We start from the raw sequence: 14,412 nt of genomic DNA, 5'->3' as shown, positions 1-14,412 counted from the left end.
CTTTCTGGTGTGGCAACTGCATCACTCAGCTTGGTGTCATCTCAAATTTGCTGAGAGTGCAGTCGATCTCGCTATCTCTATCTTTGATGAAAATACTAAACAGCACAGGTCTGCATGCTGCAGATGAGTAGGTGTGATACTGTGAAATGAGTAGTTATGGTAGTGTGAATTTATTCTTTACTTGAGGGATTACTAACCTTTTTTATTCATTTAGTTTATAATCTCCAACTGTTCTCCTGTGCTGTGTAGAAAACTGTCTTGTACAGGTGATTTTTAGGGAAGAGGTGAGAAGGGGAAGTAGAGACTCTCAGTAAAGCCATAAGTGCATTTGGGAGGACTAGAGGAGACAAACTCCCGTGCAGATGTCCCTGTGTTCAGCTTTAATAGTTCCATACCTAATTTGGTGTAAGTGGTTGCTGCTGCCTTTGTTCATGACTCAAGTGTAGGCTTCCTATCTAGTGCCAGGAACCACACGTCTATCCCGGCACTACTTAAGCTAAGTGATTTTTAGCTTGCAAGCCAAATAATGAAATCTGTTGTCCTTAAGCCCACTCGAAAAGGCATTCAGAAATCTGCCACTGGGTCATTTCCTGCTTTCTCAGGAGAAATCCTCAAAAGCCCCACACTGATTACCCTCATTACTCTGTACTCAGTGTGGGCTAAACCTTTTTTTTTTTGTGTAGCTGGAAGATGGTAGAAAGGGCTGTTTTTCTGTTTTACCAGGTCTTGGGAATTTTTCAAGGTGTGGTTTTTTTTTTTTTTTCTTTGATTTAGGTAGTCAGCCTGGATGAAGAGGTAAATATGGCCCCTCTGTGGAGGGACAGGTTAGCTAAGGAGGCAAGACCAGTGGCTGGAGGACTCATCCAGCCCCTGTCAAAGAAATGCTAGCAATTCTCCTAGTCTAGTCTACTTTTTTTTTTCTTCCCCCCCCTCATGCTTGTTTCCTTGCTTGCTTGCAATAAAGGCAACTGAGCATGTGGAGTAAGAAAGAGTTTGTGGGGATGTTGCATGGCCAAGAGAGCGTGGAGACTAGCTTACATATGGTCCTTGGGGGCAAGAGCAGGTACAGGACATTCTCAAAAGTGGTACTACAGGTTTCCATGGTGTGTAAATCTTGTCAGTTAGAGTGAGTAAATTTTAGACAGCAAAATACCCTGACTTTAAAAGATATGTTAATATTTTTCCATCCTTCTGACTATTTTTTTTTAGGCTGTGTATAAACATGTTGGAATAAATGTTGGGAACAGTTTAATCATATACAGGAACAACTTTTTCTTCCTTTCTGCATCAGCTTGCAATAAATATCAAATGGTGCTTCAGCTGGGGGGACTTCTTGTGGCAAAGATGAAACAAAGAAGTGCAATTAGGTGTCTCTTAAGTGTGATGAATAAACACATATGAAGTCTGTTAAGTGATAGAGTACTTCTTACGTACTTATCCTCTGTAATCTTTTATCCTGTTACCTTTTTTCTTTCCAACAGAGAGCCCAGGTAGATGGACAGCATGCAAGGTGAATACTGAAAATATAAGCACAGTTTGGAGTTAATGAGAAGGCAGTGTGCAGGTACTTTTAGGCAAAGGGAGCCTCTAATTTGGATTGCTAGTGATGAGCATATATCTATAGTGAGATGTTTGTAAGTTCAGTTAGTTGAATATGTTGCTGAATTTCCTGCAGTGAACGGTGTTAAGTAATTTGGATGACAGTGGTGTGGACTCTTGGAGCAGACAAACGAAACATGGGCCCCAAACCTCCCAGCTTTACAGTGCTTTTGGAAGCCAGGGCTTGGGGTCATGTGCCTGTGCTACACAGGGGCTGGTGGCATGTCCACTGATGTCCAGAAGAATTCAAAGAAAACACATCCTGGTGCTGCTAATGCTGGGGATGTGTTTTCCTTTTATCATTATGGGTGAAGTTGGGAAGAGTACTACTGTTTGACTTTTGGAGAGATGTACTGTTTGTATGTTTTGTTTTCTAAATTAGAAAACTTGTCGTCAGGAAAGGGGGTCAGGTATGAGGTGGGGGTCTTAAGAGGCACAACCGCAGTGTGTGTCCTGCATAAGGTTGTACAAATTGCACAATTCTGAAACAAAAGGATTTGTTTCCCACTTGAAAAAGGTTGTATGGGTTTTTTTTGTTTTTTGTTTTTTGTTTTTTTTTTTAATGACTCCTCTTGTGCAAGAGAGGAAAGAATGTTTAATTACCCATTCATCGTTCCCCATCCGAACAGAAGGAAGGGGCCTTGAGAAAAGCTGATAGAGCTGAAAACCACCATTTCTGTTGCATTGTCTTGGGTAAAATCGGATGTTTCTTCTCTGCTTTGAAATCTGTCTATGCCTGAGGACAGTATACTTGTCTATTGCAATGGCTTTTTTAAAATTTTAAATCTTTATGGTTTGTTTTATTGTCTTTGACATAAGAATACAAATATCCCAAGACCATTTTCACATCTTTAAGTTGGAATCCTGAGTGTTTAGCAGATGCTACAGATTGTGCCTTTCCCAGTGGAGGGTTTTGAAAAGTTTTTATTACCCAGCGGCACACCTTCAGTTGGAAGCTATCTCTTACCTACTTACCTACTGTACTGGTATATGAAAGAACTCTTAGTCCTTTATATGTACCAATAAAGCAGCTTTTTGAATTATGAAGAAGTACACAGCTTAGGTTCAGTTCATGGCACTACAAGTTCTTTTTTTATTTTAATACAATTTGTAGAATTTCTTTCAGGTTGCTGTTATCCTCACTTTCAAAATAATGTCCAAAACCCTAATTATTATCTTGCACTAATTTTTGCCTCGCACAGACAAATGTATATTCTGACAGTATTAAGTTATGTTATTGTTAGGTAGGTATTGAAAATGCCTGTTTCTTTAGCAACAATTTGAGCATTAACTTTGAGAAGATTGGTTCTTTTGCAAGCAAGGATATCAACAAGTCCTTTTCTTGACCAGCTGTTGAAAAGTGTAATGTAGGTGGTTGCTTTTCATATTGGATTTATTTCCTGAGACAGTTCAACTGGCCGCAGATGCAGCAGGGGAGCTGGCCAGGCCACATCGTGAAGCTCTAGGGCCTTCTGGTGTTCCTGACTGCCTTTTGGAGAGTTGCCTTAGAAGTAGTTCACCTTTTGTGGAAAGTGGCTTACTTACTTGTAAACCCTTCAGAGTTTATAGCTTATCTTGTGTTGTCTTGCCTTGTTTTAAAAAATATGTAAAAAATTAACTTGTTGGCTTTTTTCAGTTTTCTGTATATCAGACATGTTGTATATTTAGATCTTAGCAATATGCTTAGACATTTAAACTTACAATGCGTTGTATATAGTATAGTGATTTTGCTCTAAATGTACACTACACTGATTTGGCAAGAATCTGTTTCTGTAGGAAGGCTTTCCTCCAGTTCAAAGTTGTATTTATTTGCTTATTTTGCAGTAACTGTTTCATAATTTATGTATTGTTTCTATATGTGTATCCTTGTGAACAATTAAATGAAGTATGTATTTTGCACATATTTTCTTTTTAAATTTTTTTTTTATTTATTGGGATTTACTCTTTTCATAGTCTAGTCTTTTCCACTCTCTGTGTCCAAGTGATATTTCATCCAGGCTCTTTAACTAAGAGTGTGTCTGGCTGTTTGCCCATTGAGATTTTGCACACAGGAGAGTATGGCCTTATCTTACCATGAAATCGCCTCTCATTTGCATTTTTTTTTTTAAACAGAAAGGATCTGTGGCTTGTAATGAAGAACATTGCAAGAAAGCTTTGTTGGTATGATAAATGTGTCTTTAAAAGCATAAACAATCCTGCTGTGTTTTAAAGTTTGGATTTGACTAAATTTGTGGAAGTCATGAGAGCTAATACAATAAGAGTAGGTGGTATTCTGAAAGGTAACCACCGTTCTGAGGATGTCGTCTTCGTGACTCTGTCCTGGCAGTGAATAGTATGGAGAACATTATGAATTAGTTAGAAACAGGGAAGAAACAAAAGAGATTCATAGCAAGCAATTGTAGTTTCAAGTGAAGCACGTTGTAGGGAGTAAGGATGTATTCAAAGTTTGCTGGTAAGACACTAGAAAAATAGAAGAAATACATATAGCGTTAACACCAATGTAAAATTTAAGCAAGTCTGTCTTTGTGTTTTAAATGATACTATCGGATGCCTTTAGCTGGAGGAGGGAAGTTTGTTCATCTCTTAAGTATGTTGCTATGAATGGGACTTCAGTTTTGCTCTCCATAGATAGGCAAAGAAAATAATTCCACAGTGATATTAAATTATGTTGCAGATACTTTGTGTAACTGTGACTGCCAGTCACTGGCTCTGTCTGCATGTGCCCTGGGATCAATAGTACATTAAGGAAACTGACGTGAGGAGGGGAAAAATTCATAAATAATGAATAGCAGGCTTCAGTGCTTGTGCTTCATTTCTACCAAGAATAATACAAAATCTAGTGAAGAACCTTTGTATTTCCTAACCCTATTAGACTCAAAACCATTATCCCAAATATTGATGCTTTCCTTTAGTCTGTTTCTTGAAATATGTATGTGTAATCCTTATATGCTGCCAAAAAACAAAGCTAGTGTTTCTATTTATCTGAAATACACTTTGTATTGGAACTGATCTGCGGTCTACTGAGAGACCAGGATTTGAAGTAGGGGGACGTGGGGGCTGCTTTTAACAATGTTTTCTTAGCTTTATAAACAACAGATGCTTGTGAAAAGAGATTTCTGTGGTATGCAGGACATGTGAAATGTTGAGCATTAGAACATGATCCTTGCACTTTAAATCTGTATATTAATTTTTTTCATTAGCTCTCTCTGCTTCCACATCCTGCACATTGCTGGCAAGCATGCATCAGCAGTAAGACTTTCTTCACTAATGTGTCTGACATCTCTGAAATGTGGCTGGTCAGTGCTACAGCTGCTTTTTTTGGAAGTTGATTCCTTTCAAGCCATTTAAGTAATTTCACCTGATATTACTTTAAATTTTCTATATAATGTGTTCTTTCAATGAATAGTCGTGTAGAATCAGCACAGGAAGAGCAAAGTCCTTGGCAATACCAGCTCAATTGCATCTGCAGATGAGGATTTAAAATTCTGTGCAGCAGACAGTACCTCCAGCAGGCGAGTAAAAGGTTACTGCATTATTTTGCTTGTTTGCATCCGTAGTCTTTATCTAAGGAAGGGGTTTTTTTGTTGTTCAATTTGTTGTGCATGCTTGTATATAGATACTACTGGAAACTGATTTAGTAGAAACAGGAATATCAAAAGGGCAGAGCAAGGTGAAGGGAGAGGCTCAGTTCAGCTTTAAACCAAGGAAAGGGAGGGGGAAGGAGAAAGTGAAGGGGAGGGGAGAGAGTAGGAGAGAAATTAAGCTTTCACTGTAGTGTGAAAATGAGTTTTTTTGCAACTATATTCCATTCAGCTGCTTTTACATCCCTTGCATTCCTCTTAACCTTTTGCTAAACAGGATGCTATTAACAAACACAGATAGCTCTATAAATGTAAGTGACTATTATATCAAGTCAGATTATCCAGTAATCAGGTTAAGCAGTTGTGTTAATGTGAGACCTTCTACTTTCAGAAACAGCATTGCATACCATTTTAAAGCAATTAAAATAAGCTTTTTACAGTATTACTTGCATTTTTTTTCCAATGGTAAGGAAGTTGTGTATAGTTATTGCATTAGCATCTGTTGCAAACAAAAAACACTTCCAGCATTAAATTATGTGTGTGTGTAAAGATATTTGATATTATGAGCAGAGCATGCTTCTTTGTAAAGGTTAGAAGACCTGTTTATATCTGACTGCTCATTTGAATTAGTTTTGCCTTTTGCCTTTTTTGTTTTTCTTGGAGCGAATGGCTTCTCAAAGACTTTATTGAAGCTGCTTCTAGGATCTGCCTCTAACTTGCTTTGAGAGTTGTTTGTGATGCCTTTGGACGTTTTACTATAAATTCTCTCACGCTTGTTTCTTCCTGTGTTTAATTTCTCTTGGCTTTTTCTAGTGTTGTTCCCGCTCGCTTAGCTTTGTAGCAGACATTCTTATATCAGGTTTTGGTAGACCTGGGTAGCATTTTACCTGGATAGCATTTTTCTCATGCTTTCTGACTCTTCAAGAAGACTTTTTGGTTTTGTTTTTTTTTTTTTCCTTTCCTGCAAACAGTCAGTCTGGGAGTGCAGCAGTCAGACAGGTCTGGTTGTTCTCTTGTGTAATTGGAAGGTCCTTTTCAAGCAGAGGCATTACAAAAGGTCTTCAGCTCTGAACACGTGCACCAAGCTGCTCTGTGCTCTGGCTGTGGGGAGTAGAGGCCCTCGCCGCACGGAGGATGCTGTGGGCAGCGTGGGGTGGGGCTCTCGGATGCTGGTGGAGCCTCCTCTGGCCCGGACCCGGGCTGGATAAGCTGCGCTGCTGGGTGGGGTAAAACAGACTTGAAGTGACAAGAGCCACAGAAGGAATTGTCAGCGAGCAGTTTGGAGAGATTGTCATCCCTGAATTTACTCCTCTGTCAGACAGCTATCCATCTTTTCAAATCAGCTTAGAGGAGTAGAGTGGAAAATGTACTATTTTTTTTTAAATGTGAGGTATTCTCTGCTGATGAGACTGACTGTCATTGTTTTAAGAAACACTTCTTTTGCTTTCTGTTTAGCAGTCTTAATTTCAGCCAGGGAGCTGCAGAATGAGGCACCTGGCCAATTGTGAGTATTTATGGGACAGTACCAGTCCCAATTTCTTTAAGAATAAACTCGTCTGATGAGCAAGTCAATGTGTGGCTGTGGCTGCAGCATTATTTCTTCTTTAATGAAGAGGCTGGGCTGTTCGACGTGCTGCTCCAATCTTCTGTCTTGCAGTCATACAGCAGAGCAGTTGCAGAGACTATCCATTGAATGTCTTAATCAGCCGAAGAAGGTAACTATATTCTAAATTTTAACTGTGCTATTAAAAAGATGCTGTACAATTTGGACTTACATGATAAAAAGACAAATTTCAGATGTTCTTTGCAAGGTCAAGAAAACTGCTGTAGCTATCCAATATCATTTTGCCATTATCAGGTCGTGTAGCAATAGAAATGTGCTGCAGTAATTGATTTTGTAATAGGATCCAGGTGATTTACTGGCTGCACTGACAACCACTTGCTTGCTTGTTCTGAAACGTGGAGCACTCTAATGGATGTTTTGATTGCAGCCTTGAGTTGCTCTGAAACTGCTAGATGCTCAAAGATGTAACATCTCATTTGTCAGAATAAAAGCTTCCCTAGCTGTATTCTCCAGTAATACTGGAAATTCACTGAATTTTTAAAATGATGGCTCTTCAGATTCCAGTTTCTTTGTAAAATCCTTCCTGTGTAGAACTTTTAATCATCTTCATCAACTTTATGCTTGTTAACTTATCCCCTTTCCTTCAAACAAATTAATGCATGTGCTTTATGCATTTCCTGAGAATTTGGTCCATGCTAAACATAGTCCTTGTCTGTGCCTAGAGGAGAATATACAGCAACTCTTTGTGGATTGCCACTAAATGTTGAATTTTTCTGTTAATATATTATGCTTTTGAAGCAGAAATCTGACTACTTAGAACTAAACAAAGTTCCATATCAGAATATGGATTTTACTGTAGAAAAAATAATTAGGAGCTGTGATCCAGTGAATGAAATTGGGGAGCTTAATTGGGTCTGTCTTTTGGACCAAGATATCTTAGGCTGATAAAACTTAAATGTGTTAAACTCTTCTAAGGTATATAGTGCACCATTTATCTCCAGGTTAATTGGAGAGTAGCATGAATACAGAATATGTTACAGTGGTTATTAATGATTTACACCTAATTCTTTTCACTTTCAATAAAAGTTTTAGGTTCTATCCATTATTGTGCAAGAATAAACACATCTGTTTGAGTGCTAATTCACTGTTATATGCTGTATCATCTTAGAACGAAAACTTTAAAAAACTCGTTGCATTACTAAAAATGGCTTTTAATTGTGGTGCCTATTTTGGAGTGAAAACTTATGGGGCAAAAATTGTATCAGGAAGTCTTGCATGGACCTCAAAGTAAGAAACAGTCAAAAGATAAGTATGCTGAAGTTCAGAGGATGACGCTTTTGCCTGAGGACATCAATATGCTATGTCCAGAGGGGATTAAATAATTAATAGCTAAGATCAAATGCATAACAGTTTCTCAAATGACCATACATACAGTGATTTAAGTGGCTCATAGCAAATCAAGGTGGTTGGATTTGGAAGCTAATAATGAGTAAATTAAACAAAAAAGTTATGATCCTTGAGCCAGTTCTCACTTGATCAAAATCAATGAGCAAGAAACATTTGATTTGAACCAGTAGCGTATAATTTTGTTTTCCTTTTATGCCTCAGAGAAAGTAACTAAAAGAAAATTGATTCTCAGTCATAATTTGTTACACCTTTTTCCTAAGGAGAAGAATATACTACTATTTCCATGTTTGTTCCTGTTGTGCATTGCCTAACACTCAGGTTCTTCTCATCTGTTTGATTTGTTGGTTTGGGTTTTTTTTTAAATTGTGAAATAGGTTTCTAGCTCACCAATTTACACATGTGAAAAAAAAATCCCAAATTCCCATTTCTCCAGCATACAAAACATTTTTTTCAGTCTGACAGAACTGGTCATTGTGTTGGAGAAGCAGAATAAGCCCAAACACGCTTTTTTTAAACCTGAAGAGGAGTAGTGTTCGAAGGTGGTAGTGGTGGCAGGGGGTAGCACTTTACTGAGCTCAGGTTGCAGGGTTTACTTAGTGATTATTGAGTTCAGTTATTCAACTTTAAAAAAAGGTGTGCAGGGAGGCAACAATTTTGCAATATTTCAACTATTTACTTTAAGTTGCTTTCACCGGCAACAGAAGACACAACTATTGGCTTAAGAGAGAGTAATTAAAAATCACTTTTGCTTAAAGAAATTAACTTGAGAAAAAAAAAGCTTAAATAGTTTGCTTTTATTTTGGTTTTGTTTTTTACACATCTTTCTCAAGGTGAGTTTATACTACATGGGAACTTTGCCACTATAATGTTATCTTATATGATAATAAGTATTTGCAAGAAAGTTGATGTGATCTGCTGTATTTTGTGGTCCTAAACACAATGATGAAGAGTTAATGGATTACTTTCTGAAGTTCAAGAGGAAAATCTTTGTAAAGCACCGATGAAAACAGGTGGAAAGAATTGCTTTTTTCAGAGAAAATGGAAAATAGGCTCTTTTTGTAGAGTAGCAGTGTTTTGTGTGCAAAACTGCACGACAAAGCATCTTAAGTCCACGCAACTGTAGCGAGGGCAGGGAAGAGAAAAGGACCTTCTTGCTGGGAGTGATAAATGGTATGGTCATTGTTGAAAATTAACCTTGGTAATCAGGCCAAAATTTGCCAAAATTGATTTAATTGTGCGCAGCATTTAGTGAGATGAGTTTGTAGACCTGAAATATTGCATGTTTATATTGCATGATTTTTCTAACAAATTAATTTGCTTTATTTAAAAAAAAAAAAGTAAGAGAATTATATCAGTTTACTAAAAATAAACACTGCTTATATACTTTTAACTTGCTTTAACAGAACTCTTAGAGGTGTTTCCCAAAGAAATACTGGCAAAATTATTTTTCCTGGAAGGATTTTCATTTTTACTTAGTCTAGTTTAATTTGATTTTGCTGACATGTGATAGTGCTAGGTTTTTGTGTGCATGTGCCGTTCTGCATAACCCTACCAGCTTCTAGGGGAACTGGAAGTGTTACCAAATGGTGAATGCATCTTACCAACAGGAGAAATCCTGTACTTCTGTTTACCGATCTCTTGCAAAAAAAAAAGTGGAAAAAATCACTGTGTAACACTCTGAAAATATTTCAGTCCTTTGTTTCAGAAGTTCTAATTTTTTCTGTGTTCTGGAAATGGAGCATAGACCTTCATTCCCTTCTTACTCAACATTACAGCGATATGAGTAGCATGTGATGTAGTGTTGGACATGGAAAACATGTTGTAATGGTGTCATCAGTAGAAAACGTTATAATGGCACAATTAGTCTCCATTGAAAGTAGAAGCAGCTCTGCCTCTGCAGATGGTCTGTGGCAGGGCAAGCAGGATCCGGACTCTCAGTTGGGCAGTGCTTGTTGTGAGGAGTGGATGGCTTCAGGGAGAGAGTAGCTGAAGTAGCTGAGCAGAGAAGCAGTTCTGGGGGTCAGGCTGTTCCCTGGGATCATAGAATCATAGAATAAAGAGGTTGGAAGAGACCCACCGGATCATTGAGTCCAACCATTCCTATCAAACACTAAACCATGCCCCTTAGCACCTCGTCCACCCGTGCCTTAAACACCTCCAGGGAAGGGGATTCAACCACCTCCCTGGGCAGCCTGTTCCAGTGCCCAATGACCCTTTCTGTGAAGAATTTTTTCCTAATGTCCAGCCTAAATCTCCCCTGGCGGAGCTTGAGGCCATTCCCTCTTGTCCTGTCCCCCGTCACTTGGGAGAAGAGGCCAGCACTCTCCTCTCTACAACCTCCTTTCAGGTAGTTGTAGAGAGCAATGAGGTCTCCCCTCAGCCTCCTCCTCTCCAGGCTAAACAACCCCAGCTCTCTCAGCCGCTCCTTGTAAGATCTGCTCTCCAGCCCCCTCAACAGCTTTGTTGCTCTTCTCTGGACTCGTTCCAGAGCCTCAACATCCTTCTTATGGTGAGGGGCCCAGAACTGAACACAGTATTCGAGGAGCAGTCTCACCAGTGCTGAGTACAGAGGGAGAATAACCTCCCTGGACCTGCTGGTCATGCCGTTTCTGACACAAGCCAAGATGCCATTGGCCTTCTTGGCCACCTGGGCACACTGCTGGCTCATATTCAGTCGGTTGTCAACCAACACTCCCAGGTCCCTCTCCTCCACGCAGCTTTCTAGACAGACTTCTCCTAGTCTGTAGCACTGCATAGGGTTGTTGTGCCCCAAGTGCAGGACCCGGCATTTGGCCTTGTTAAACCTCATGCCATTTGACTCAGCCCAGCGGTCCAGCCTGTTCAGATCCCTTTGCAGAGCCTCCCTACCCTCCAGCAGATCGACACTTCCACCCAGCTTAGTGTCGTCCACAGACTTGCTATGGGTGCACTCAATGCCTTCATCCAGGTCATTGATAAAGACGTTGAACAGGACTGGACCCAGCCCTGAGCCCTGGGGAACCCCACTTGTCACTGGCCTCCAGCTGGATTTCACACCATTTACCACCACTCTCTGGTGTGCACTGTCTGCACTGTACTTGGGGGTGTTGGAGTTAAATTTTGCATGACAATGGGAGAAACATAGCTACCTTGTGAGTAAGTTATTTCTAGTGATCCTAACTCCTATAATAGGTTTGGGATACTGGCGATGAGCAAAGCCTCGTTCTAATGCATAACTGTGGAGTGAATCTGTTTCCAATAGTCTGCAGGGAGCGCTTTGCTATTTGTGAATGTCTGTGTAGCTAAAGACAAATGATAATGATCTTCTCAGCTGGTTTTTCTCACTCTCCCTGGCCTTCCAGGTCAGTTCAAGGCTTCTGTAGCTGATAACTAAATGAGGAATTGACCAGATTGATTAATAGCTTCCCCCTTCCTGGTGGTTTTGGTTGGAGCAAATACTAGTTTACTGGCAACTGTAGGTCATTTTAGGGCCTCATCTAAACCTAACTTGAACTAAGTCCAGAATAAAATAATGTGACTGTGAAAATGGATGCACGACATATCTCGCACCTCAAAATTTGTCAGGCACACTCATTTTATCAGCGTGTAGATGGCTGTATTGTATTTTTGTTCCTTATCTCAAACTGGAAAAGTACCAATAGTAGAGAAAAAGAAAAATCTTTTTAAAACAAGAAAAATATAGGGGTCCTACACGAAACTGAAGGAAGATTTGAGGAAGCTAAAGATGGGGTACTGAAGGGAGAAGCAGTAAGTTAAAGGTAAAAACAGGCAGGTATTTTATGGGATGGTGGAAAACCCTGCTGTAAACCTCTGCTCTTATTACCTGTGTATGTAATGAGTCTTGCACAGCTGCTGAATCACAGTTGTATTTTTGCTTTGGCACATAACATGCAGTGTGTGTGTGTGTATTTATGTACACACATAAGAGTTACAGTTTGCATTTTATTTTCTTGTTTGCTTCCAGCTGCCCTCCAAATTGGTGTCATTAGAAGCTTATAATGGGATCTGAATATCAGGCTTCACTCTCTCAGAAATAAAAGTTGTGATCATAATTCTGCATTTTAGATAGCAGTCCTAATGTATCTAAAAGGAACCTGGTAACTCCCACGTGGCTAAATTTAGCTGCAAAGAATGATGTTTTAAAAAATAAAAATGAAAGTTAAAGCTGCCTTTTGGTAGACTGAAGAGAAAATACAAATCTAGACATATCCAACAAAAAAGCATGATTATGCCTTTTTAGGTCAAGACCTCTAGTGCATTTAAAATTAATTCTTCTTGCAAACGGATTTTTGTGTTTAAATCTTACGTCAAACAGATGCTGAAGACTCAAAGTTCCTACCTTCTGTTTGCTGTGGAGATATCCCTTTCTTGTATTTTGCACATGGCACAATAAAGCCAGAGAGCATGTCATGTGACAGTGGCATGAACTATTTCAGCTGAGCAAGCAGATAGGTATTTTTTTGAACTTCTTCTGTTGTGCCATCTTACTCCACTTTCAGGGTTAAGATGCTAGTGAGAAGACCTCAGAGAGAAGACCTTGCTAAACTCCAAAGTATGGTGGCTTATGGATTTTATGAGTGGATGTTAATTTATGGAGGAATGTTTTGTGTGTTTTAAACTGATCCTTCTCAGAATAGATGGGCTGTAGTGTCTGCCAGCAGCTGAACAGTGGGAGTCTTGCAGACTTATGGGGGAGAGACTGAAGGGGCATGAATGTTATGCATTCAGAAAAGGTGGCTTACCATAATCAGCAAGGCAAAGAGGGTGAGATGGACTGTGAATAGCCCCAGGAATAAGTTTAAATTTTAATAGCAGCAGACTTTGTCTTCTGAATAATTGGGTGGTAGAGAGCCTTGCTTGGTGGTGTTTGAATGTGGACATGGTGGTGAGGGTGCATGGTGGTGAGAAGGAAGAAGCCTTCTGTGTGTGGGAGGCAACAGACTATGCTGAGGAACTGTGCAGGGGGAGAAGGGACAAATACATTTTAAAGGTCAGAGGAACTATTGTTATTATCTAGTCAGACCATCTGCACTGTAACAGCATTCAGAGCTAAATGGTACCACTTCTCTTGATGCAGACCCATTCTGTACCACAAAGCCCTAATCCAGCATTCATTGCATTTTGTCATCCATTAACTCTTTAAAAATTCCTTTCTGTCGATTTTCCTTGGTCTTTTTCAAGCTAAAGTAGTTTCTCTTTTCCTTTTTTCAAAACAGCAGCACATAATTTCTTTCCTGCAGTTGGCAAAACAGAAGAAATGATGACAACGCAGTAAACAGTAACATTTTGTGGTAAAATGCTATTACTGACATCAATATTGTCATTAACAGAAGAACAGTGATGTAAAAGATGGCAAAACCATTTCAATGTCGTCTTGCTCAAAACTGGTTTTAGAAGAAAAAGATCAGTTTCAGAAATGAGATCTCCTCAGAGTCTTAATTGGGGTGTTTTACCAGATGGTAGAGTTTTTCTTCATCCCAACAGGCTGACATCACAAGTCTTGAGTTGAGTATAATCACTGTGTTACAAATAGTATTTCAAGTGCTGCAACACAGACAATCCTGTTAGTAGTATTCAAGACTGAAGTTCTGGGGTTCAAATTAGATACTATCAATTTTAATCAAACCAACTTTTCCTGTACTATCTTAACTCTTCTCCCCAGCTTTCTCCCCCCAAAAGGTCGCTTTTTACTCATTAGATTACACAAGACAGCAATGAACTGTGGCAAGTGAAATGTCACAACAGCAGTAGAGATCTTCAGGTTTTTGAATAATAGTATCACTGGAGAAAAATGAACATGTGTGCATAGCTTGGCTCGTTTGAAAGGCCTTCCAAGAAGGCCCACTGTTAGCCTAATGTTCCTGCTGCTCCTGTGAGTCAATTTTCATTTTGCTAAATGCCAGACTTTACTCTTTGGGACTTTGTGCTGTGACTTAGAGCTTGTTGACTTTCAGCCTTAGTAGTTCAGGGGCACATCAAGAAGGTGGCTGCAGGATGAAGTGTTCTGGTCATTCTTGCAATACTTCCGGGTGCTTAAAAGTATCTTACATCCTCGTAAGCTGAATGCTATACTCTGATTGCTGTTTTGCTCAAGTGATTTTTTTTTTTCTTGCCTTTTTTTTAAAGCTTCTGTACTGGAACTTTCAAACAGTTGTTCCCCCAGTGCTGGTTTTATTCCAGTTTTAGTAGCATTTTATCTGTCACCTTAACTATCTTTGCAGTTATATTGTAGTGCAAGACAAATAAACACCTTGGATATTG

General features: G+C 39.3%; 1 protein-coding gene across 2 annotated transcripts in view; it reads left to right on the top strand.

Annotated features, from left to right (window-relative positions):
- Positions 1 to 14,412, top strand: part of FBXW7 (F-box and WD repeat domain containing 7) — a 185,306-nt gene that overhangs the window by 42,381 nt on the left and 128,513 nt on the right. The window contains exon 1 of one of the 2 annotated variants that reach the window (XM_069855708.1): positions 6,725 to 6,895. The exons of the other annotated variant lie outside the window; for it this stretch is intronic. Within the exon in view, the coding sequence (XP_069711809.1) occupies positions 6,740 to 6,895 (156 nt within the window). The 5' untranslated portion in view covers positions 6,725 to 6,739. Of the gene's footprint in view, positions 1 to 6,724; positions 6,896 to 14,412 lie in introns of those variants that run through there. 2 annotated transcript variants of the gene reach the window in all.

Source organism: Phaenicophaeus curvirostris, chromosome 4 (assembly GCF_032191515.1).
Source record: "Phaenicophaeus curvirostris isolate KB17595 chromosome 4, BPBGC_Pcur_1.0, whole genome shotgun sequence".
NCBI classification, from domain to species: domain Eukaryota; kingdom Metazoa; phylum Chordata; class Aves; order Cuculiformes; family Cuculidae; genus Phaenicophaeus; species Phaenicophaeus curvirostris.
Note: the sequence above shows the minus strand (reverse complement) of the source record. Positions and strands in the feature narration are given on the sequence as shown.